Below are 26375 nucleotides of genomic sequence, written 5' to 3'. Positions count from 1 at the left end.
CGGCTGTCTCCAGGGCCTCCCACCTCGCGCTGGGAGGGGTAGGAGGGGTACAAAGAGCGACGGCTGGCCTGGCTGATGTCACTTGAGGGTTCTCGCGCACCGGTTCCACCGTCTGCCGGGTGGGTGGGCAGTCGTTTGAGCCTTGACCCTGGCTCCCCGGGCCTGGATCGGTGGGGTTTGCTCCACGGGGCATCAGTGCAGTCTCTGGGAGGGAATGCAGGTTCCTTGATTCCACCCCGTGGATGTGAGCGGGTGAAGGAACGTCTTCTGCCTCACGTCCGGGGGGGTCCCCTCAGATCCGTCCGGCCGAGCGAGGATCACTTCTTGCAAAAACCAGCTCTGCTTGTGCTTTCCGGGGCCAGGAAGCCAGCCTGGTCTACACCGACAGACCCTGTCCGGGTTACGGGGGCTACAAGCTGCAGACCGTCCAGCACAGCCACGACGAGCAGGCTTCCCGGGGAGAGCGGCCGGGGTCCGCCCCCGGCTGCACTGTGCGCGCCCCGAGGAGCGGCCGGGGTGGGGGACCAGGCCGCCCCGTGCGAGCCGAGAGGCGGGGCGAGCCGGAGCGCGAGCCTGGGGTCGGGGGTCCGCGCGGGACAGCGCCTCCCCGGCACCACCCTTGCTCGCTCGCTCGCTCGCTCGCGCGCCGCCCAGGCCGGTCCCGGCCGCCGCTTCCCGCCCTCGCCCTCGCCGCGCCGGCCGCTCGCTCCTCCCTCCCTCCTCGCTCCCGCGCCCGCGGGCGCGCGCGCGCGCGCGGCCGAGGCAGCGCGGAGCGCCGAGCGCATCGATCGCCCTGCTCTCTGCGGCCTCCCGCCCGCCCGCCCGCCGGGGCCTATCGCGCGCTCGGCGCTCGATTGGGCAGGCGGCGGCCGCGGCGGCTGAGGAGGCAGCGCGGTGGCGGCGGCCGAGGCGGCGGCGGCGGCGGCGGCGGAGGAAGGCGGCTGCGGCTCGGCCCGGAGTCCGGCTCCCGCGCCATTTCGGACCCGGAGCGAGCGCGGCGCGGGCCTGAAGGCGGCGGCGGGAGCCTGAGGCGCGGCGGCTCCGCGGCGCGGAGAGAGAGGTAGGGCGGGCGCGGACGGTGGCGCTGCTTGGGCCGCTGCCCTCCCGGCGCCGAGCTCGGCGCGGACGGGCGGGGCCGCCCGGCGCGCGGCGCTGAATGAAGCCGGCTCCGGGGAGGCGGGCGCGGGGCGCCCAGGCCGGGCGGACGCCGCTTCCTGGACGGGGGGAGCCCGGCTTCCTCCTGCGCTGCGGGCCGCGGCCGGGCGGCCCTCCTTCCCTTCCCTCCCTCCCTCCCTCCGCGCCGCCCCGGGCCTCTCCCCGCCCGGCCTCGGCAGCGCCCGGCATCCGCGCCCGCCCGGAGCTCGGCGGCTCAACTTGTGGGGCGAGCGAATGAGCGAGCGCGGGCTGCGCCCCGGCCGGGTGCGAGCCCCCCGGGGAGGTGGCGGCGGGGCAGGGGGGTAGGAGGGTGGGGAAGCGCTCGCACCCGGCGGCCCGAGGTCCCTCCCCGTGGCTCTCGGGGGGCCCGGGGCTGGGGTGGCGGCGGGGCTGCCTCTGCCGCCGCCGAGTTCGCGACCGCTCCCCTCCCCCACGCCCCGGTGGGGCTGTGACATTGCCGCGGCCACAAAGGAGGAGGAGGAGGTGGAGGTAGCGGCGGCGGCGGCGGCAGAACAGGTGGCCCACGCCCTCCCCGCGCGGAGAGAGCCCGCGGCGACCCGCAGCAGCAGCAGCGGGAAGCAGAAAAGTTGCAGCGGCCAGTCCGGGTGGCTTTTGTGTAGGGACAGCGCCGAGGAGGCGGCGGGCGCCGAGGCAGGGGGGCTGCCCCCGAGTGCAGCGCGGGCAAGCTCGGCTGGCTCCCAGGGCTTCGGGTTGGAGCCGCCTGCTGCCGCCCTGTCCCCCGCAGCCTGGGTTGTCCCTTGCCCTTAACAGACCGACTCCAGAGTTCTTGGTCCCCGGGCGGACCTCGGGGCGGGGGAACCCTCTCGAGCCGGTCGGTGCGTTACAGCCCAAGTCCCGAGCCAGCAGCCTTGTTAGAGCTTGATTCTAAAGCAGGGCAAGGCAAGGAGATAAAAAACAGAGCGACCCGCTGTGTCTGTGGTGGAGAAACCACCCGAGGAAGACAGGCTGGAAGGAAAAAGTCTGATCGCCAGCATCACTCAGGGATTAACCGTATGACTGGTGTCCGTCTTCCAGGAAGGGCCGGGTTGCTGGCCCCACATGTGATAGACAATAGACGTCAAAGATGCTTGGTGTCCGAGTAGTTAACTTTGAGACTGTGGCCATCCTCAAGCCCTCAAGCATCCTTGGTCTTAAGAGATGCCAGTAATTTAATTTCAGACCTTTTTTTTTTGTCATTAGCAAAACTGTTGGAGTCTAGTCCAATCACACTTTACTGTCTTTGTAACTGGGGGTGGCAGTGATGGGGGACTCTTTTCTGGCTTAAGATCTTCCTTGAATAAGACTTCTTTCTGGTGGACGTAAATATTACCAGGTTTTAAAGTCCCGACTCCGAGAGTTTTTATTTTCTGCCAAAACTAGTGTGTAAATAATTCCCCGGAGAAGTCTCTCATCACACACATGACCCGGTATCTGTCTGCATTGTGCCCCTATGTTAGCCAACACATACGTCCGTAGGACCTCTTTGCACCCTTAAACAATTATCGAGGGTATCCAGAATCCTTGCTGGGGTGACACACCGGTATCTGCCATGTTAGAGCAACAATTCTTATTTTCCAACTCACTTAGAACTAGAAATAGCATGCCTGTTGGTAACAGGCACGCAATTTTAGTGGAAAGTAACTTCTAAAAAGCAAAATAAGGAGAGGAGTGCCGTTGTTTCTTTCACCCATCAGCAACCCGCTTAATTGCATGTCTTCATAGGGGGTAATTGCGTTCTCTCCAACTTGACCCCCATGTCTGCATTCTCTTTATTGCCATTGAAGCCCAGAAAGTCACCTGAACTTGCAAACATGTAGTAAGAAAGCTAAGAAACAATTGCTATAAAAATAGTTTTAACCTCTTGTTCCTTACCACGAAGTCTTAGGAACCCAGAGGGTTCCTACATTGCTCTTGTGCTCTAGCCACAGTATTTGTGGGAGGGAGGGACGGACAAAGGTCACATTTCCATGTGATTCTTTTCATCTGTCCCATTTGCCACGGCCCACATTTGTTATAAAACTCTAGGGCAAACAGGTAAGTTACCTTAGAAATGGCTCCCAGGATGCCCCCACAAGCGGCAGGAAAGGATAGGCGGGGCAAAGTAGGGCAGGGAGTTGGATGGAGGTCTGATAACAGTGGCTCCCTGACCTTGTGGGACAGCTACTGAGGGGCTCAGGTACGCAGCGAGGAGGACGGTGTGCCTGGGTGAGTGCTTCTTGGTCATGGACAAGGAGACTGTATTTTGGGTTTCTTTACACTCTATATACGTACATTGACCTGGGACTATTTATTCTACAGTTGTGGCTTTACTGCCATTCATTCCTTTACATCCGTGTCCCCCTTTATTTGTAGTAATATGTAGTATATGAGGGGGAGGAGATAGAACGAATGTGTTCACTTTATCTAGAAGTCTTTGGGATAGCAACTGAGACAGTACTGGGCCTCTTTTCTGCTTGGGGACTGTCACCTGTGTGTACTGCTAGTACTTGCTGCCCTTGTTGGGAACCAGCCTACTGCGAGCAGAGTGAAAGTGGCGGGGTTGCTGAGAAACTCTTGACATCCTCCAGTTTTTTTTTCTTGCCAAAAAGTGCTGTTTATCTCTGAGTTTTACTCAATTTCATTTTCTTGTACAGAGGTACTGGTTTTTAGTACACATATAGGATTATGTATTATTACTGATCCCAGATCCTTAAAACTCTCCTACTTTTTAACCTCTGTGTCCCCACAGGTACCTTGAAGATTAAAATGCCATCAGATGCTATCCTTGTTTGTTTCATTGCCTAGGTGTTTCTTTCCCAACAACAGTTCAGTTTCCACAGCAGACCGTTTTGTTGCCTGTCACAGGAGAACTATTATGATGACTTTAAAACAGATTTCTGCAGTTGCTGTCTCCAGCACAGATGCTCTTAGGCTGCCTACTTGTAACTTCTCATATCCAGTCCTCAAGGAGTACTGCAGGGGTGGGCAGGAGATAGCTGTCAGCAAGCATGTGCGGGTGTGTCCACAGGGTATAGAGCACTGTGCAGGGTACTCAGCTTAGTGAAGTCACTCCTTTGAGAGCCATTAGCTGCTACAAAGCAGCAGTCTGACTGTTTGATCAAACAAGCTGAATGAATACAGGACCAAAGAGCCTGCTTTCCCCGTGTTATTGTTGTGTGTGAGGGGAGTTGTAATAAATAAGTACAGCTTGCGCCTGTGTGCATCTGCAGTCATAATCTCAGAATACCTTGGAGTTTTATATTTATAGGTACTCAAGGGCTAAAATATTGATAGACTGTATAATCATCTTGTGTGAGACATGTTCTAATTTAGTTACATTTTCATTATTTTTATTATAAGGCCTGCTGAAAATGACTGAGTATAAACTCGTGGTAGTTGGAGCTGGTGGCGTAGGCAAGAGTGCCTTGACGATACAGCTAATTCAGAATCACTTTGTGGATGAATATGATCCTACGATAGAGGTAAATCTTGCTTTGTGTTCTACATATGGTTTGTGTGGGATGCTCATCCTTTGCTTAAAAAAAGATACTTCTGATCATTTTTGTATATATTAGAAAATTATACTGCAAGTTATTTCAATTATATGTGATGTCCTTTAGTTTCAAGGCTTTAAACTAAGTGATACGTAGCCATAGATGCAAGGCTCTCAAGAGAATGTCATAGAGAATAAGGTCCAAGGTGCCCACTGTGTGATAAGTATATATTTCATGGTTTTGTGAGAGATGAGAATATAGCTTTGCATTTGATCTGTACCTGCAGGTTTTTGTTTTTGTTCTGGCATTTTTGAGTCATGTAGCTCTGACTATCCTAGAACACACTATTCACTATATAGACCAAGCTCCCAAATGCTAGGAATAAATAAATATGTGTACCACTATGCCCAGTGCAAGTTATTCTTTTGAATGCATTTTATTTTAATGGGTTTCTTATTTTGATGTGACGCAGAAAATTTGATTATACTAGAAAAAGAGAATCATTTGATAGTTGAGGTTTTTAAATTTAATACAGTTTGATGAGTAAGATCGTCAGGATTATTCTAGCTGTTTTTTATTTCATTAAATCTTAGTCAATTAAAGGCCAACTGCTAGATAATAAAATTAAAACCTGGAAGAGATCTTGAAAAGTCAGGTGGTATGTCCTGTTGCTGACAATAGGTTCAAGTTTTGCAGAGCAGAGAAGGATTTATTCACCCTTTAAGACCAGCAGGAGGGTGTTCCTTAACTCGGCTTGTTCACTTGTTTCCACAAGGTCACTCACTTATGTGTGATCTAAATACATTAAACTTAGCATCCGTGAAGCAAGAAATAAATGTTACCTTGCTTTTGAAATCGCCTTCATTAAAGTTAGATTATTTCTTAGGCATCTTTACTGCATCCCAGTCCCTAGCTTTTATTTTTTGTTCTAATTTCCACTTATAGTTTTTTGAGATTGGGTCTAATGTACCCCGAGGTGGGCCTTCAGGTAGCTGAGGCCTGGCATGAAGTCCTGGTCCTCCAGCTTCTGCCTCCTGAGTGGCCCGTGTGCCTCTGCTCATGCTAGGCAGTACGGGGAGTCAGACCCGTGCTTTGGGTATGCTGGGCTGTGCTGGGGAGTGAGACCCGTGCTTTGGGTATGCTGGGCGGTCCTTTGCCCTCTGCCCTCTACATCCCTATTTCATGTACCAATAAAAAAGATAAGTTCTGAAGAATTTTCTAAAGCTCTGGAGTCCCTAGCTATGAAATCTTAAGTAGGTCACAGTGCCCTGTTAGGGGTCTGTGTGTCTTGAAGAAGCACTGCGCTGAGATGGGTTTTGAAGGCACTGGTGAGCTTGGAAAATGTTTATGTAACTTAGACCATTGAAAGTTGATTAAATAACTGTTAGGAAGTGTCAAATAATTTTAGTAGTGCATAATCCTCCAAAAACCAGAGCAGAACGCTCATTTGTGAAGATGTGACTTAAGCATAGGTAGTACACCTCCTCTGTAGTATTATTTATACGTTTATTTGACAAGTCAGTTCAGTGCTGTACATAGTTCTGTTGTTTTCCTTGAGAAGGATCAAAAAGTTCACCCATTTTGATTGGTATCTAAGTCCATGGTTACTTGGTACTTCTTACCATTTAAATCAAATATAAAATGCACGGGAAGCGTGAAAGTTCCTCCGGGATTTGGAAGGTGATTTCAACAGAAATGATCATCTTCCTTGAAAATCTGAGCAATTCCATGTTGCTTTCTCCTGTCAGGTCATAAAGCTTCAGGAATATATATACAGCATGAGGTCAGAAATGCAGAATAAAATAGCTTAGGAAACCTTTAGCTCAAACTTGCTGAAGTGTAATGTACACCTAACAACCCATTATGTGTGAGGAAGGCAGAAAAGTTTATAAATTTAAATTTCTAACTCTGATTATGATTTCTGCCCAGCCAGAAGACTGCACTCTGACCTGTGAACTTTGAAACTGACATTCTCCAGGTAGTATAGCTGCCTGGAGAAAAGTCAGAGATTATCTTATCTCTGTGCTGAGATCTCCCAGGAAACTGACATGGGAGTTTTCTTGGGGTAGTTCACCTATAAGAAAGGCAAGAGAGCTTAAAGCGACTTCATTAAATACAAACAGTTTTAATTGATGAAAAATGTGGTCAGAGAGAAAAGTCATGGGAACTGGATCTGGTGGCAGATACTACTCTGAGGCAGAAGGATTTCCAGTTCAAGACCTGCCTCAGATGAAGGCAAGGGCGTTTTGGGCAACTTAGTGAGATCCTGTCTTAAAGTGAGAAATAAAAGAAAGGCTAGGACTATAGTCTTTTGGTAAAGTGCTTGTACTTTGGAATTCCATTAGTTTGTCTACATTAAAAGCTGGCAAGAAGTTTTTTAAAAATTTAAATAATGTCATTAAATTTTATTTTTTGTCACAAGTTGTGAAAAATTTGTTTTTTAGCTATAAAGTGTGAGGTACTCTGACTGGCCTAAGGATATTTATCTAATTAGTGGTAAGACTGAATTTAAACTCTCTGGAAACAAGTGATATTTCCACTATTGTGTTGTTGTTGTTGTTGTTACTGTTTGCTTTTGTCCACCCCCCAAACAGTTTCAAAAAACTCGTTTGTTGTTTTTTGTATTTTAAGCTACAGATAAAACTTGTGATTATATCAGTTTATAAATCTCTATATGCAGAGCTCTCTGTGTAGCTAGGCCTGGCTGTCCTGAAATTCACTCTGTAGAGCAGGCTGGCCTTAATCTCAGAGATCCCCCTGTCTCTGCCTCTGGAGTGCTGGGGTCAAGGTTATGTGCCACTGTCACCTGGCCACTGTGGTATTTTTTTAAAGTGAGAAACCAGCTGTCTTTCAAACTAAGAAAATATTTAATAATCTTCTAGATTATTTATCAGTATTCTGTGACTTGAATCTACTTTAATAATGACAGGTTTTTTTTTATTTTCTTTTTGGTTTGTTTTTTTGAGACAGGGTTTCTCTGTATTGTTTTGGAGCCTGTCCTGGAACTCTCTTGGTAGACCAGGCTTGGTCTCGAACTCACAGAGATCCACCTGCCTCTGCCTCCCGAGTGCTGGGATTAAAGGCGTGCGCCACCACCGTCCGGCAATAATGACAGCTTTATGGCAGATACATAATAGAGGACTACACAGGTGTGACCCTAGAGTGTGCTAACATTAGAGATGATATACATGAGAATCATCTTGACTTCGGTTCTGAAATTTTTTTAATCTTTTATGAAGTCCATACAGTTTTTCAAAGAAATAACTAACTTGCTTGTGGGACACGGTTATTACAATCTCATGGGAAGTCCTCAATAGTACTCAACTAGAAATAGCAAAGAGTGACCTAGTCAGAATATCAGTAGTTCTGAGATTACATGCTGCATATAGCTTTAAACATTGCTCAGATTATCAAATTGCTGCTCCAGTAGTAACGTTTATTTTGGCTTTCAAGTGTGACATAGATTTAAGTTCACCTTTTGTAAAGTTAGGTTGCTCTACATTGTGTCATCTTACTCTAATGTTGTATTAAAACATTTTCACCTGAAAATCATCTTATTTTAAAAGCAGCCTTGTTTGAAGGAAACTTAGGCAGTTTTCCTTAAAGCTGTGACCAGCTCTTCTCCCTTTTGTGAGTGCCCTCTACTGGTAATTTACTTGCTTTTATAAAAGCTAACAATGAAACCTCAAGCTTGTAGTTTTTTGTATTTTAAGGTATAGATACACCTGTGATTATATCAGTTTATAAGTCTGTCAACTTGGGTATCTTACTTGTAACTAGTAGCTCTACATTTTTAGATGAGTTTATACAAAGATCACCATGTATATGACTTAGGCCTGGCTAGGTAGGTGACATATGTCTGGAAGGAGAGGAGGCAGAGAGAAGAGCCTGCGTTTCCAGTGAACACGGGCTCAGCCTGCCGAGTGAGAGGACAGACGCTGCAGTGTGCTCTGATTTGCTTGCTTGTGCTGTGGGGCCACCGATGGACTTTGAAGCATGTGTGTCAACAAAGGTTCTAGGGAGGGCTTGTTCAGAGTGACACACTAAAGGTTCCCGTCGTGTAGACCAGTTGTCTATTAGAAAAAACCCCAAATTCAGGCAGTGTATTTACATCAGTGTTGAGTTTTTACCTAGTATTTATTTAGACCTGAATTTTAAAAACTTCCTGGGTGAGTATGAGATTTTTATGACTAGATTTTAACAAAACCTGGAGTTTCTTAATTCATAAAATGTTATTTAAAGATCACTTTGTCCCATGATGTTTTTCTGAGGATTAGAGAAGCATTGAGGAGCCACAAGGCTAGATCTTTCATGATGCCTGCTCACCTCAGATGTATGTTTGGGAGCAGAATTTAAGTTAGTGATCCAAGACTTTATACTTTGAGAACATTAATTTCTTACCTCTGTGCTGGGACTCCTTGGCAGAGTCCTTACCTGGTATGGGGTACTGAACTCCGATCTTCTGCATAGGTAGTATGTGCTATTAACTGCTGAGCAACCCAGACCCTATCATTGTGATCTTAAGTTAATAGAGTTAATAGGAGTGGGTAGTGATAAATATTGAGAGAATTAGGGATGGGTATAGCAATGCCTTAGATAATGTTTTCAGTAAAGTCCATCCTGAAGGGAAGTCAGGGCAGGAACTCAAGGCGGGGACTGGAGTCTAGGTCATAAAGGAGTGCTGCTTAGCAGCTTGTTCTCCATGGCTGGCTAAGTCTCCCCACTTATTCAGTTCGGGACTACTTGCTCATGCTGGACCCTCCCATATCAATCATTAAACAAGAAAATGCTTCACAGGGTTGCCTACAGGCCAATCTGATGGAGGCATTTTCTCAGTTGAGGTTTCTTTTCCCAGATGCCCCTTCTGTGTCAAGTTGATTAAAAACAATACAAAAACAGGAAAACCACTAAGCAGTACAGTACTAAGGCACATAAAATAAAAATATTTTTAAAAAAATATAACATACTTTAATATTAGATAGTGTTAGCATCATTCCTAGGAAGAATATGGGAATCTGCTCTGGTGTGCACAACTTCATTTATCTCTTTGGTGATCAGTTTGGCCACGAATACAAACTGCATGTCCTTTGACCAGATAATTAATTGCTAAATGCTTAAAATATATGTTTTAAGCAAGAATTTTATTGTGCCAGTAAAGATTTTTCATCAAACCCATGTTTGGTTCCCAGCACCTATATTGGACAGCTTGCAATTGCTTGTAATTCCAGCTCTCCAGCATCTGATGCCTCCTTTTGGCCTCTTCTGGTACCTATACATACATGATTTACTTACATACACTCAGGCAGGTGCGTGCATGCCTGCACATGCTTCTCTCTTCTCTCTCTCTCTCTCTCTCTCTCTCTCTCTCTCTCTCTCTCTCTCTCTCTCTCTCTCTCCCTCCCTCCCTCCCTCCCTCCCTCCCTCCCTCCCTCCCTCCCTCCTCCCTCCCTCCCTCCCTCCCTCCTCACACACACACACACACACACACACACACACACACACACACACACACACACACACACATCAAATAAAACATGAAAATAACTACATGTCTGCCAATGGAAACTTAGTGCATAATATTATGGTCTATTCATACAGGTTATATTTACAAATTGTTGGAAAAGATTAAGTAGGTTTATGTGCACTAACATTGAAAAATGTTCATTATGTAGGCTGGGCCACACCACATTGTGTTGAGACCCAATTTAGCTCCTCCTTCATCCTCTGTGATCATTCAGTTTTTATAAGCAGATACACATACATATACCTCAAAAGTAAGTAGATTCTATTGGAGCTGAGGAGACTTAAATACTGATTTGAAGTAGAGCAATGGCGTTTTGGATGATGAGACTGTTAAAACTAGAGTGCCCTCTTTTTAAAGTTACAGTGCGTTTAACAATATGGGTGTATTCTTGGTTTAAGGAACTTGACATCAAGGCCAGGTAAAGAGAGTTCTGTGAGGCACGAGAATTACATTGGCGTCTGTAATCGCTAAGACTGACTGCATGGCCATTTTAGCCCCGTAGTCTTGCCTGTCACAAATAGTAACTGGGAGAATGCCCTGTGACTTCAGAAGGTGATAGATACGCACTGTGTAATACTCTTGTTCAAAACCCTGTTTCCGTGGCTTCATTCAGATTTTTGAACTAATGATAGTTTTATCTCTTAGGAGCAATACACATTTTATTTTCTCTAATGTAAAGTGTTATCTTAATTCTAGGAATTTGGAAAATACGTTTTTGTTTTTCTATCTAGACTTTTAAAGAATTTTGTAATCTCACGTTGTCATGAACACAAGATGTTTAATATCCTTGTTCACCAATCAAAATAGAAATCCTGAACTGTTAGTTTAGGTCTCCTTCGTTGGACTTGTTCAGACATTGTGTTTTGATACGGTTTAACTAGAATTGAGAAGATCACTCTCAGTACAGATGTCTTGTGATTTTATAAGGTCAAGATGTGCTTCTGGACAGTTGCTGACGCCTGTGACCTGTGTCATACCTTTTTGGTCAGTAGTGGCACGCTTGATAAATTATAATTAACTTTTTATAGCATTTTTCAGTTTATGAAGGGATTTTTGTTGTTTTTAATATTTGTCCTGTGTATGATTATATCCACTTTTTTTTAATTACTGAAAGAACAGTGGCTCAGAGTAGATGGGAGATGAAGTAGTTTGCTAATACTACAAGTAGTTTCCATACCACAAGGAAGGAAAGGTCTATAGCTGCCTGTAGCTGAAGACTCCAGGCCTGTCTCTAGCTTAGATTTCTGTTCTGATCACTGAGACCTGCCTGGCAACCACTAACTGCTTTCTGTCTGCATATGCATGTTCTTGACATGTCATGTACGTGGACTCTTACAGTGTAGCTCTCTGTGTCTGATTTTTACATGTCTTCGGTGGCTAGCCTTGTTAAACTATTACCACTTCGTTCCTCGTATTGTGGACATACCATATTTTGTTTATCCGTTCACTAATTAATGGACATTTGGGCTCTCCTTTAGGGCTGTGTTGAGTATTAGTCCTGTTGCACATTTATGTACAGGTTTCTGTGTCACTGTCTTCCTTAGTTGACTTTTTGAGGGTCTGTCAAGTTACTGCCCACAGCTGCTGTGCCACTTCTATGTTCCTACCAGCTACCTGTGAGGACAGCTGTGCCAGTGACACAGCTCCCTGTTCTCACAGCTAGGCAGCTTTCTCATCCCTGCCATCGTGGCCACCTCAGGAACGTACTTTTGTCTCTTGTAATCATTTCCTTATCCCCCAGTTCCTCCTCTCTCCCTTTTGTTTTTACAATTATTGAAGTCAGAAGTGCACTAGATATTTCCATATTGAGAACGTCATATGGAGAGTTAGTTAATTAGGCATTGGAAGCCTAAAAAGCAATACTGAAGTAGTATGCTAATTGAGAAGTGGCTGCCATCCCTGATAATCAGAATTGCTGTGAAGATTTGGGGGACATTGGAATTAAAAACTCACAGTGTGCCCAATGGTGCAGAGGCTCCGCCTGCCATGCTGGTGCCTTTTGAGTGTGTGTGCTGCGCTGAAGCAGCATCTGGAAGGAGAACAAGCAAACTCTCTTTCTACAGTTCGTTACAATGCCCGGAGTTAGGATGGAGCCTCTTAGGTCCCTGCCTACCTAAAGGCATTTCAGTGATGATTGGACAGGATAAATAAAGTACAGGGTTTCCTGAGAGGTGCGTGCAGGACTCTGCACACTGGCTTTTGCTTGGTTACCCTGTTTCACTCCCTGCTACTTAATCTTATCCCCACTACGGTAAGACGTGTTGAACTCTTTGAATGCGTGGTGCTCTGCTCCTGTCTCCAGACACCTCCTCCCCGTCTTTCTTGAGTCATCTAGGGAAACTCATCTCTCCTATGGTATCGTTGCACTTAGTCCTGCTCAGGGGTAACATCTCCATTTCCTTAATTGCTTACACTAATTTCTTTTCCTTGGCTTGACTTCCTCTATTTATAGGCTGAGCTGGTTGAGCTGGTACACATCTGTAGTTCTGCCACTTGGGGACTGAGGCAGGAGGATTTTTAATTTGAGGTTAGTCTGGACTACATAGTGATACTGCTCAAAAAAAACCCACCAGGCAGGCATAGTAGTTCATGCCTTTAATTCCCACACTTAAGGCAGCAGTAGGCCATCTCTCTGAGTTCTAGGACAGTCTGTTCTACATAGCAACTTCCAGGACTACCTGTTTGGGGGGGGGGCCGGGAAAGCCAAAAAAAAAAAAAAAAAGGAAAAGAAAGATAAACAGATCCCCCTTTTTGAAACTACATACAAATTGAATATCTTATATGAAATTCTTGGAACCAAAAATGTTTTGTGCCAATGGATTTATCTTTGGGTCACCAACTCTCAAAAAATTACATTGCTTATTGATTATGAAAGCTCAGCCTATAGTTTAGGCGTGTCCCATTAGCTCTTACAACTTAACCCATTTCTATTAATCTATGTTTTGCCTCGTGACTTCTTACATCTCTTCCATCTCGCACCTCCTGTTTCCACTCTGTATCCCTTGGAGTCTCTCCCATGCCTAGGTTGATCTCTTCTCTCTCTGTCCAGATGTCCTGCCTAGCCCCTTCCTGGCTAGGTATTGGCCATTTGGTTCTTTATTAAACCAGTCAGGTGTCTTGGCAAAGACACATCTTTACAGTGTACAAAAAGATTATTCTACAACACTTTCAGATTTTAGTTTCTAGGATTTTTGGAATGTTTGTGCATATTTTACAGGTTGAACATCCAATATTTTGGACTTTAGGACATTTCTGGGTTTAGATTAAGGAGCTGTAATGTGGGGCAGAACATGTGATCTTTATAATTGAGTGACACTCATTTAAAATGTGAAATGTCGGTGCTTTGCTTTGTCTCATTAACTAATTTCCTTGTAGGATCTATTTTAAAATTGGCTGAACTTTGGTATTGTGTACTTTATTTTTAAGTAAGGAAATAAACACTTTGTTTTCAGAATAGTTCAAATTTGTGATGTTATTTTAGTGGCTTACCCACAGGGATTGGCAGATTTTTCTTACAGGGCAGCTATATGGGTCTTTGTCACATCATCTTTAGGAACTCTTAGTTGTTAGGTTTTGTTTCTTTGGGTGGTGGGGGCATTGAGACAGGTCTCACTATGTAGACTAGGCTGTCCTGGAACTTGTGTAGACCATGCTGGCCTTGAGCTCACAGAGATCTGCTTGCCTCTGCCCCCCCCAGGTGCTTGCCTGTAGCCATCATAATGGATGCTAAATTGGTCTCATGGTTTTGATTTTCATTTCTCTTGATGGTGTCTTCAAGTGCTTATTGGGCACTTGTCTGCTTTGGAGATTATCTAAAGTGCCCCTTTTGAATGGGGAGTTGGGTATGTCCACCTTTTAAAAGATGCACTGTAATAACCCAGACTGTGTTTCTACCTCCTCAGGACTCCTACAGGAAACAAGTAGTAATTGATGGAGAAACCTGTCTCTTGGACATTCTCGACACAGCAGGTCAAGAGGAGTACAGTGCAATGAGGGACCAGTACATGAGGACTGGGGAGGGCTTTCTTTGTGTATTTGCCATAAATAATACTAAATCATTTGAAGATATTCACCATTATAGGTGGGTGTAAGCTGAATATGAAAGTTGGCTTTGAGAAGTAATGATAGCTTTCATTTATTGATTGTTTGCTAATTGTTTTGCCTGTATTATCTATTTAAATTGGAAAACATCTGTGTCAAGTATGCAGAATTCTAGTTTCACAAATGCATCTCTTAGGGGTTGCAGCAGCTGCATAACTTGTTCCAGTTTGTGCAGGTAGCAGTGGTGTTGGCTGACAACAGGGCCTTTTATATTCTTTTTATGTTACATGGGAGAAGTAAAGCTTTTGATATTTTAGAAACACAAAAATAGCAGCCAGAAGCAGAAACATGGAAAGATGGTTTGAGATGGTGCCACTCAAATGATCTTAAAAATGATCATATTATTACAGAATTTCATGGGCTGGATAAGCAGTGGCCTTATGCAGTTTTTTAAAAAAATACATGTAGGGGGTATAAGAAGTTGAAGAATTAGAGTCTGACAAATGTACCTAAGATTACATAATCATCCCATGAAATGTACTTTACATTCTTTCCCTGAAAGTTTACAGTGTTCCTTACACTGCTCATTAAGCAATATCCCCTTCCTGGCTGTGCCACATAGCCGTGTGCCAGCTGAGTGAAGAGTAGTTGCTGGTGAGTAGGGGTGGAATGACTGGAGTGCATTTCTGTAGTGGGGCAGGTGAGCTTTGCTGACAGAGAGCCCCTGGGGGTATGAACCACTCTACTGAGCTTCCAAGCAGCGTTTTAGACAATCACAGAAAATTGTGGAGGAATAGTTCTATTCCAAATGTAGAAATTATTTGTAGGTTACATCGACAGCCACACAAGAAAAGGACTTTAGCAGAATGCACATTGTAGTTTCTTTAGTGTTGCTTTTTTAAATTAAAAAAAAATCCATCTTCAGGGCTGAAGAGATGAGATGGCTCAGGAGTTACTGACGTGGTTGCTTTTCTAGAGGACCCAAATTAATTCCCAGTATCATGTCAGTCATCTCATGGCCACTACAGCTCCAGGGAACCCAATACTTCTGCCCTCCACTGACACCTGAACTTACATCACAGACCTACCTATGCACAGAGACTCATGCATGACCAAACCCTAAAGTCAAAACCTGTCTCTCCACTTATTATCTCTCTCTTGAATAGTACAGTAGCCCCCCTTACTCACAGTTAATTCTTTGACATTTTACTCATGCTCACTTAAGTCTGACAATACTAAAATAGAAATTTCTAGAAATAAAGGATTCCTAAGACTTGAATAGCTTCTATTACATATTGTTACAATTTTTGTTTATTAATCTCTTACTATACCTACATTGTCAGACTATATTTGTATGTACACTTGGGGGAAATAGTATATGAAGGGTTTGGTACTATCCCCAGTTTCAAGCATTTGTTTGGGATTCTCAGAATATTTGCCCACAAATGGCAGGGAAAGGCCTCTGAAATGTCAAAGTTATGCTGATGCTGATAATTCATGTTTGGGTAAAAACAAGTACAGACTTATTCTTGAGACAGGGTTTCACTGCACAGCTTTGGCTGGCCGGAAATTCATTTTACAGACCAGACTGGCCTGGAATTCACAGAACTCCTCCTGCCTCTGTCTCCTGAATAAAGGTGTGCACCACCATACCTGGTAGATGAAACCATTTTCAGTGATGTAATACATATTTGTATATCGTGTTTCTAAGACAATTTTATACATAGCACTTTTGGTTTGTAACTTTCCAGTATGTTTCTTATTGTTGTATACACTCATTCAAATGAATCCTTTTTGTTGAGTTTGGATTGTATCAGTATATGGAAAAATAAGAGAAGCAAGGGAAATTTGGTATGGTGGAAACTAGGATTTACATGAAGAAATAAATCTATAGGATGGAAGTTGAGGTCAGAGTTTGAAATATTGTTGTGTTGCTGATGCTTCTGTTTGTTTTTTTCCCCCCAGAGAACAAATTAAAAGAGTAAAAGACTCTGAAGATGTGCCTATGGTCCTAGTAGGGAATAAATGTGATTTGCCTTCTAGAACAGTAGACACAAAACAGGCTCAGGACTTAGCAAGAAGTTACGGGATTCCATTTATTGAAACCTCAGCAAAGACAAGACAGGTAAGTAAACCAAAATAAATGTAAGTACTTGAGAGTATGAATGCTAGTATAACTGTTGTTGTATGTTAATCATTTAGTGTGATTCATCGGTCTTTCTCTCTATTATCCTGACATAGAGTATAAATCATGTTTATTTGGCAAATGTCTTCTCTTGAGTGGACAGTACTTTCTAATCAGGGACCATGATATTACTTTGGGTTCTCTCTCTCTGCCTCTGTCTCTCTCTGTCTCCCTCTGTCTCCCTCTGTCTCTCTCTCTGTCTCTGTCTCTGTCTCTGTCTCTGTCTCTCTCTCTCTCTCTCTCTCTCTCTCTCTCTCTCTCTCTCTCTCTCTCTCTCTCTCTCTGTCTTTCGTGCATGCATGCGTGCGTGTGTGCGTGCATGTGTGTGTGTATTTGTGTTTGTGTTTGTGATGGTGGTAATTGAAAGAAGGTTTCTCTCTGTCCCCCAGCCGGGGCTTGAACTCTCAATCTCCCAACTCTTGTCTTCCAGGTACTGGAATTACAGGTGTGCTCCACTATGCCTGGTATTTTTTCTTTTCATTTTGATCATTTTTCTTCCACTTAAGAGTACATTTTATATTAGGATTCAAGAGTCTTGGAAAATTTTTCCCACTTAAATGATAAAGGCAAAGAATGGTGGAATAAACTTTGAGTTTATTATTTTAGAAGCAGTTTTAAAAATTCATTTTTCAGCTGGGCTTGGTGGTGCACACCTCCAGTCCTAGCATTCAGGAGGCAGAAGCAGGTGGATCTCTGAGTTTGAGGCCAGCCTGGTCTACAGAGTGAGTTCCAGGACAGCTAGGGCTACACAGAGAAATCCTGTCAATTTATGTTTCTAGATTAAGTTTTTGTGCTATTTTTGAGGATCTATTACTTTAGGGAGAAAGTTGTGATTAAAATAAGAGAATATTTAGAAAATGAATAGACATTCTTAAACTATTTACTATATTGTTCTGACAAATGTATATGTCAGATAGAGTCTGAATTGTGTTTCAAAATCATTTTCCTTTTAAAAGTAACATTAAACTTCAGTTGATAATTACATCATTTGTTTGTTTGCACAAAATTTAGCAAATAGGAAAAAGAGTCCTAGAAATGATTTCATAAAGGCTGACTGGAAAACAGTTTCATGTACTGAATAATTAGTTTATTTATAGCTCATAAATTTGTTTGGAGCTTTTATGGGAACCCCCATAAAATGATTTTGTAAAGTTTAACTTCTCGTGACTGTAAGTGGTAAGAGTCATTGTAGAAATGTTTACTGAATTTTGTGGGGGATGTAAAAATTTAAACAAATTTCAAATGTGTAGATAGATGGATAAATAGAAGGAAATTTCCGTAGGAGGACATATGTGCCTCTTGTTTGTACAAGTAGGGTGCCTGTTGAAAGAAAACAGTGAATTCTGTTTGATGTCTTCGTTTGGATTAAAAAGTGGGTTTCTCTCTGTGAGTTCAAGACCAGCCTGGACTACCAAGTGAGTTCCAGGACAGCCTCCAAAGCCACAGAGAAACCCTGTCTCGAAAAAGCAAAAAAAAAAAAAAAAAAAAGTGGGTTTCTGTCAACATGGGTGTCTCCCTCCTGGGTACCAGTTTGTTCATAGTTGACTTAGAGTTTACAGAGGTCTGATGTGCATCATTTGGCTTCACGATATAGGAGCTATTTCTTTCACAACCACCCCGTACATTCTAAAGACAGGAAGAGGTTTGATTCTATGTTCTATTTCCTGGTCTATGACCAGCCTCAGAAGCAGCTCAGAAAATATAATTAATAGCTGTAAGTTTCTTCTATGTTAGAAACATTTCTTTTGAAAGAATTCAAATATGAAATGTAAGAATTTTATTGAGAACTTACTACATAGACTTTACCATTTACATTTTACTACTTGCATTGTTTCAATATAGGAAGAAAGATACCTGTCATCCTGGTGACCACTGTAGCTGACATTTCACAAAAAAACGAAAAGCCCATTTGGGTTGCAACACAGAAGAGCCTCTCATACATGAACATGCACACAAGTCAGCAGACCTTATTAAAGTCAGATTGCAGACTTTAATCCAGTGTGTCTGTGCTGAAGCCGGTGACTGCATTCCTCTGCACTTTGAGGCAGTGCTGGTTTGGGAGGTGGGCCACAGTAGAAAGGTCACCGAGCACAGCCAAAGGGACTTGGTTACCATCTCAGTGTTGCTGTCCACTTCTCACTTGGAAAGAGCCGAAAAACTGCTTTTAATTCATCATTCCTGTTTGACAGAAATGCTTTAGTATACAATGCCCTCTCGTGCTCACTCCCTCTGCCTCTGTCTTCCTCTGTCTCTGACTCTTCTCCCCCTTCTCTCTTTCTCGCGTGCGTGCACACGCGCGCACACACACACACGCACACTTACACCTTTCACACACTTACACCTTTCAAAATTATTTTGTTTTGTTCATTTTTGTTTTGTTTTTAGTGTTTTGGCAGTTGTACAGTCCAGGCAAGTCCAAGCTCATTATGTAGCAGCTGCAGGCCTTGAACTCTTACCTCTACCTTCCATGTGCTGGGATTACAGGCACGTGCCAGCATGCCCAGCTTACTTTGTCAGTTTAAAGGCATATGGTATAGAAATAGATGAACTTAACTTGCTTTTTTGATAGTGTGAGTCATCTAACATATATAGAGGTAACTTATACAAGAACTTCTTAAGCGTAGTCTATTGATCTCTTTTAAGTAACAGTATGTTGCTAGACTATAACTTAGATATTCACTTTTCAGTGGATTTGATGGCTTATTTAGAAGTAAATTTAGAACTGATTTATTTAGAAATTTGCTTTGAAGAATCAATAATTCTTGAAATCAATTTGCTATTTATAAAGTTTTGGAAGATTCTAAAGAGCTACTCCAAATAATTTTAGTAATCTATAACATATAATGTACATTTTAGTAAATTTTACATCTCCAGTTTTTATAAAAATTTGAAACTCCTTTTTGGGAAGCATTTTGCTTATTTGTTATTTTAATTAAGTATTGTGTTTCTTAAGCATCAGAAAAAAATCTATTTATGGCAATAGGAACTGAACATTCATGGAAGTTCTCAAAGGTATAAGTCAAGGGGCAGCAAGCATTTTTTACAGAGGCCCAGATAGCAATGTTGTATCTTACACATTATTTTCCCTAAGAAGCCTTGAAAATATAAAACTCCTTGTTGACTTGTATCAGAACAATTGAGACCCTACTTGTACTTGGCCTGTAGGTTGTAACATGCTAATCTCAACCTCCCTAGATGTCAGTTGATGAGACTCTTGTAGTCACACAAGACCTTCAACCAAAACTCACAGGCTGATTTTACCATTTTAAACCAAAAATTGTGTATTTAGTGAAAAACATTGTATTTTATTACTTTTCCAAATATGGGTTACAGAATACATATTTTTACCAATACATTATTCGCTAATGTTATAATACACATTACCTTACCAGTATATAATGATAGAAGATAGATAGATAGATGATACATAGGTAGGCAGGCAGGCAGACAGACAGATAGTATTGCTGAAACTTTCTGTCCCAGCTGGTCCCACTGCCCTTGAGCCCCAAAATAAACACATGGATGCTGATGACTAGGGCTTCTTATTGCCTAGCTCTGTCTTAATTACTAACCCATTTCTATTAATCTAAGTAATTCCACTTGGTCTTATCTTACTGGAGAAGGGTCTGGGCAGCCTACATGGCAACTGTTTCTGGTGGGCTTTCTTTGCCTAGCTTTCCCAGAATTCTCCTCATCTCCTAGTCCTACCTATCTTCCTGCCTTATTGGCTAACAGTGTTTTATTCATCAACCAATAAGAGAAACAAATATAGAAGGACGTCCCCCATCAAGATAGATAGATAGATAGATAGGTAGAATGAACATGGTCTTGTTGTGTTGCCCAGATGAACTCCTAGGCTCAAAGTGACCCTGTTTCCCTGTCCCCTGGGACTACAGATGAGTGGCATTGTGCTTAGCTGTTTTTGTGTCTTTATCTGAAAGGGTAGAGGAGCTAAATTAAATTTGCTGGTGTGCTAATATGTGGCCCCAATATTCCTGGTCTATAAAGAGTGTTACTTCCCATTTATCAAGACACTTAGGAGTTGATAGATTTTTCTGATTCCTTTGGACAGCGCATCAGAAAAGGCTGTTGAAGTCTGAAACCCTGAACACCTTGAGGATTAGCTATGAGCTTGCCAGCCTGCAAAAAAGTCAGAGTGAGTGGGTGTCAGGTAGATGACAAACTGGGGTCTCAGATTAGTCAATCCAGCCTTTTTACGTTTAGTGGTTTGATTGGATGGTGTAAAGGTTAGTTTCCAAACATAAAAGTTGTTCAATACTCATTAATTTCTTGGTTTGTTGTTAATTATGTAAAGTTAGTTGGTAGTCTCTCTGAAAGAAAACTTATCATAAAGCTGTTTAAGAAGGAAAACAAAGTTTAAAGCCTCAGGTGCTTTATCTAATAATTGTTCTTTCCTCATGAGTACAGTGCCTTGAACTTTGAGTTAGAGATGGACAGTTACTGGACACTTGCTCTGTTGCACTTCAGTAGGTCTGAGATGGGGTTGTCATTTGTTTCTTAAGGACAATCAGAGATGTGAGGTTGGTACTGGGAAATGTGTCTGGTTTCTGCATTCTCTCACCGAGAAGCCAGTGTTATTGCTTCATGTGTGTCATCCCTGACAGAATGCTGCAAGTTGTTTTGCAGATTCAACAAGGAAGAATGCACTTGATAAAAATGTAATGTCTTCCTGAGAGCAATGAAGAATTTTATTTGTTAGCACGTCTCTAGCGGGCTGCTCTGTTTCTATAATCTCGTCTACTATAGGCTTGAAACATTGTTAGATCTCTCTGTTTAAAAAAGGACTTACATACTTAAACTTGGATACTCTTGTTTACACATATTTTCATTTGCTCTTAGGGTTCACTCAGTGACATTTTAAAGTGAGAAAATGCTGCAATAAATTATACCCTCAAGGACAAATCACTGTGCACTGTAGAGGCTTAGCAAGTAGTTGTAACTACCTTATTTTTAAATATTACTTCAAAGTTCAGAACATTAAAATCAATATTCTATATGCATGTAGTATTTAAAAGTAAGAGACGGTGCTGTGGTAGGGCAATGATTAATAACGATGTTCTCAAATTCTGTTGATGTCATTATAACTTGGAAGCATATTTTCAAGAGTACCTAAGTATGGAAAATGTGGTAAATAACTTTTTAAAATGAATTTACATTCCATATTTGTAAAATTAAGAAACAGAAAGCTCTTCTGTAGTAACTGTTTCTTGGTGTACTTATCTTGGCCACTGATATCCTAATACTGAATTCCTGGTGATGGGCAGTTGTCTCTTTAATTATTGGCTTCCAATTCTCTCTCTGCATTGCTGGAAACAAATCATAGATTCTTATATTGGTGATGGGGATGCTCACACTCAAAAGCAGACACATCAAACTGTTACTATCAAATTTTGCTTCTGTTAAATTAGAGGACAAATACCCTCTTTTTCTTCCTTTCATAGCACATTGACATACCTTTTTTTCTTAAGAAAGGAATAAAGATTTATATTCTGTAAGATTTTAAGAAAATATGAGCTGTTGCCTGGTTTTGCCTCTTTGTATGTATAAAAAATGTATAGATACATGAAGAATTTCCTTCATTGACTTTCAAGTTAAAAAAGAATAATATTTATGAAAATATATAATTACATTTTAAATGCTTTGCAAGCCATTTATCTTAAATAACTAATTTTATATAGTATGAACATTTCTGATATATTTTTGAAGAATAAATAAGTAAAACTTTTGCCTTGGGGATGAATGATAAAAATGCTAAAAACTAGTACATGCAGATACAACTAGGGATTTTATTTTAAATGGCACATTTAGTGATTTTTAAAAGTTGAAAATGTTTCTCCCCCTGTAGCTTAAGTAGTCAGTTGATTAAATTGATTCCATTGAAGTAAGATTGGGTTGGGGCGCTGGAGAGACAGCTCAGGGTTTTAGAGTGCCTGATAAAGTGCATGGTGGTGGCGCATGCCTTCGATGCCAGCACTCAGGAGGCAGAGGCAGGCGGATTGTAGAGGCCAGCCTGGTCTGCAAAGTGCTTTCCACAAAGAACCCTGTCTTGAGAAACAAAAACACAAACAAAAGACTTGGGTTCCTGCCTCACACTCGGATGGCTAGCAAACCCTCTGTAACTCCAGCTCTGGTGCCTCCGTGTGGCCTCCAGAGGCACCTGTACACACACACATTCACACAAATAGAGCTGTAACGATTTTTACTATTAACATCATTTGAAGTGAGTATCTTTCACTGAATGGCACACGGTATTAGCCAGAAATACATATTTTAATATGGAATCATTACTTAGATGCCTGCCTCTTTACTGACACTCAGTGTTATGAATTTTAAAGGTAAATTACTGAATGTCATTGAAGCAGTTCTTAATGCATTCTTGAGATTTGTAAAACTTAATGTGCCCTAAATTATTGAAGTATCTTTTTCTTAACTGTTGAAGGCAGCAAATGACTTACATGTGCAAAAATCAAGCCCTAGTTGTTGGCTTATTTCCCTCAATACCGAGTGCTGGATTCTCCATTCCTGGTTGTATTTAAAATTGTAAAGTGTTTTTCATATACTAGGTGTTAGGTACATTTATCACATGTAGTTCAATGGAAACATTGCTTTTTACCAGTTGTAGAAAAATCATTCCCCTATGTAAGCAATTCATTATCGAAAGGAAATAAGTTTAAAGTTAAATATGTAATAAAATATGCCAGCTTTCCTAAGTATTTACTTTTCTTTTAGAAGAATGGACATAAGTATTATATCTGAGGTTGAGTTTGTACTACACGTATGTGAAGTTTCTGGACATTTCTCTTAGGCTTTTACTTTGGTGGTGCATTTTTTAAGAAATTAGCATTACAGTTATGAGTACTTTGTGCCTTTTAGGTTATTGCCTAATTACTCTGTTTTGAGAAAGTAAAAACCTCTTTCTCCATAAAGGCTATTTATGAATCTCCTTGTTATAGCTTGATATATACCACAGCCTTAAACCAGAACAGCCCCATTCAAGGGCTGGAGCTCTGGCTCAGCAGTTGAGAGCACTAACTAACTGTTGGTGCAGAGGCTCTGGGTTCCGTTCCCAGGACCCATGTGGTGGCTCACAGCCGCTGTTGGCCTGTCTAGGCCATCTGCTCATTCTGACCTGAAGGCACCAGGTGCACACAAGGTACACAGTCTTGCATACAGTCAAAGCACTCAGTCCTAAAGCACCAAAGAGAGCCCTTCTTTAGAGCATGCAGATGAAAGATAGAAGGTACTCAGCAGTGTGTCTGCCTGTGCTCTGCAGGCTGTGTGAGACTTATGTAAGGATACAAATGGGTTGCTCCTACTTACATATTTCACATGCTTTGTGGAGTTTTCTTGGTTTGGTAAGTGGCCCCTATTTAACTTACCATTTAAATACTGTAATTATCCATCCTTCCACTGTGGTGCTAGTCTTACATGGACCTTGGGACCAAATTGAAGATGAAACTGGAGGGTCCAGTGTCTGGACTCATTTTGGTTGGGACATGGGGTTTGGGTTTGGTTTTAGCAAGGCTTCATGTCCCCAGTCTGCCTCTCTTCACCTGCTTCCCAGGGTGGAAGGTGACATGAGTGATACATGGAGATCACGTGTCTTCCTAAGTGCAAACCCAGCTTCAATCATTGTGTCAAGAAACAAAGACTTACACTTAGGCTTTTCATGGTCTCCTCTGATTCCTAACTAAAAATTTAAATCTTTATTCCAATAAAAAATTACTTTTGAGAACAAACCAGGCTCTAGCTCATGTTTTAAAGCTGCATCCTCAATTTTATTCAATCTGATGTCTGCTTTAAAATTTTTTTTCAATTGTAAAGCTCACAATTCAAACTTCTTACACATGGCTATCCCAGTAAATTACTCTTCCAAATGAAATGGACTTTAAAGAAGTTGTGTTTTACAATGCAGAGAGTGGAGGATGCTTTTTATACATTGGTGAGAGAGATCCGACAGTACAGATTGAAAAAAATCAGCAAAGAAGAAAAGACTCCTGGCTGTGTGAAAATTAAAAAATGCATTGTAATGTAATCTGGTAAGTTCAGCATACTCATTTTGGTACAAAGCAGATGTCTTTCAAAGGTAACAAAGCCGTCAGAACTACTTAGAAATGGTGTTCTGCTTTGACATTTTAAGACATAAGAAACCTGTCATTTGTTTCTAAATGAGTACATTTATTTTAAAAGTGATTAATATAATTGATGGCTAAGGTAGACTAATCTGCATTTGTCATAAACCCTAATAACTTCATTAGTTTCAAGTAAGCTAAGCATTTGGGAACTAATTACATTTTTAAGGGAATTCAGATTTAAGATAGCCAGCAGCTTTTGAGTAAAAAATGTGTAATAATACTATGACCTAGGGGTGGGAGAGGGCCTAACAAGTTGCCTGGTTTTCCCGCTGTGCTCCTGCACCCACTGGAAGAGTCTCAGGATTCACACCCTCTGATGCACCCTGTGCTGCTTGCTTGTAGCCGCCGCTATCCACTTACAGGCTGCTTCAGAGGAACGCCAGTCTGTGATGTTCACACAGGGAGCACAGGACTCTGTACATTCCTTATATGGCCCCTAACACTCTCCCTTTTCACCAGACTTTTGGAACTTTAAATCTGAGAAAATACCATCTTGCCAGAGTCTTGTCCATCCATAGACGCCATGTTATCCCTCCCTGCCTTCCCTTCAGTGTTGCCTCTTGTTTGGATCATCTGTATTCTTCTCCCCAGTTTGATCAACCAGCTAACATGTGATTCCCCAGTCTCTGAGAATCTCTTCAGCCCCTCAAAGTGGGCATTGTTGTTTTCTGCATTTCCAGTATGCACTTTTTAACTATATGGCTTATATTGCATTGAAATAGCTTATGTTTTATTCTTTTATTAGACAATAGAATTCTAGAGCTGGACCATATATTTTAATCTTTGTGTGCCCATTGCATACTGAAATTCTTGACACATACGTACTTACTAGTAAATACTGAGTGGATCCTTTGACCTTCTTGTGTAAATTAACCCAGGTCAGAAAATGCTTCACTCAGTGAGTGATTGTGGGGGATGTTGTCATGGATGTGTCCTTGAGGACATGAAACAAAATTAGTGTTTCAGATTGAGAGATGTAAACTCAGAAACAAAGCAATACTTGCATGGCTTTCTAGAATTTATATCATTGGGTAAAGCCATACTTCACTTTTAGAGATTATGGTACAATTCAACATTAAAAATGGAATTTGAGAAGTTAACCCTTGGAATAACTGTCATGACCAGATTTAAGTGGTGATTTTAACTTTATTCTCCTTTCTACAGCCTCACTCTTAGATTATTTTAAAATAGAACGATACTTAGAGTATGTGGTACACTTAACATCATATTCAAAACAGGCAGAACCACACTCCGCTAAATGTCTAAAAGATTCAGTTTGTAGCAATGACTGGTGTGAATGTTAATAGTTGACTCTCTGAATTGAATCACTGTGATTTTAGTGCACACAGCACTTCATATATAAAGGGTATTTAATTAATGATATTTAAAATTATAATTATTTAAAATTTTTAATAATGATACATATGTACAAATTAGTTGTTCACAGTCCTAGAAAAGGGGTAAGAGTAAACAAAATAATTAGAATATGAGATGTAACGTTATGAGAATTAGGTCTCACAAGAACAAGGAGTTCACTGCCCCGTGCACATTTCTCTAACCTAATTAGAATTAATGCAGTTAGAGGCTAACAGACTGTCAGAGCCTGAGAATAGGGAAAATGCTGTTTAATTCTGTCTTCCCCGACTCTTAAGTGCTTGTATTTTATTCCACCTTAAAGGGTGTCTTACAGCTGTCCCTCTCAGGGTCTTTATTGCACCATTGTCTTAGTGCCATCCTTGTTGTAAGAAGAATAGTTTGAGGGTTAATGAGATGGCTGTCAAGCCTGAAGACCTGAGTTTGATCCTTCAGATCTACTTGGTGGACGGAGAAAACCTGAAGTT

The 26375-nt window shown here is 42.1% G+C and overlaps 1 protein-coding gene across 2 annotated transcripts in view; it reads left to right on the top strand.

The window, feature by feature from the left end:
• Positions 1-904: 904 nt before the first annotated feature.
• Kras (KRAS proto-oncogene, GTPase) overlaps positions 905-26375 on the top strand; it is a 31529-nt gene continuing 6058 nt past the window's right edge. Inside the window, exons 1-5 of one of the 2 annotated variants that reach the window (XM_040743595.1) lie at positions 905-1060; positions 4495-4616; positions 14055-14233; positions 16159-16318; positions 24315-24438. In XM_040743595.1, coding sequence (XP_040599529.1) covers positions 4506-4616; positions 14055-14233; positions 16159-16318; positions 24315-24434 — 570 coding nt within the window. In that variant the 5' untranslated portion in view covers positions 905-1060; positions 4495-4505 and the 3' untranslated portion in view covers positions 24435-24438. The remainder of the gene's footprint in view (positions 1061-4494; positions 4617-14054; positions 14234-16158; positions 16319-24314; positions 24439-26375) is intronic. The other variant, XM_040743596.1, reaches the window with a different exon arrangement.

This window comes from Mesocricetus auratus, unplaced genomic scaffold (genome assembly GCF_017639785.1).
Source record: "Mesocricetus auratus isolate SY011 unplaced genomic scaffold, BCM_Maur_2.0 Super-Scaffold_100001, whole genome shotgun sequence".
Lineage (NCBI taxonomy): Eukaryota > Metazoa > Chordata > Mammalia > Rodentia > Cricetidae > Mesocricetus > Mesocricetus auratus.
This window is presented reverse-complemented; position numbering and strand designations above follow the sequence as displayed.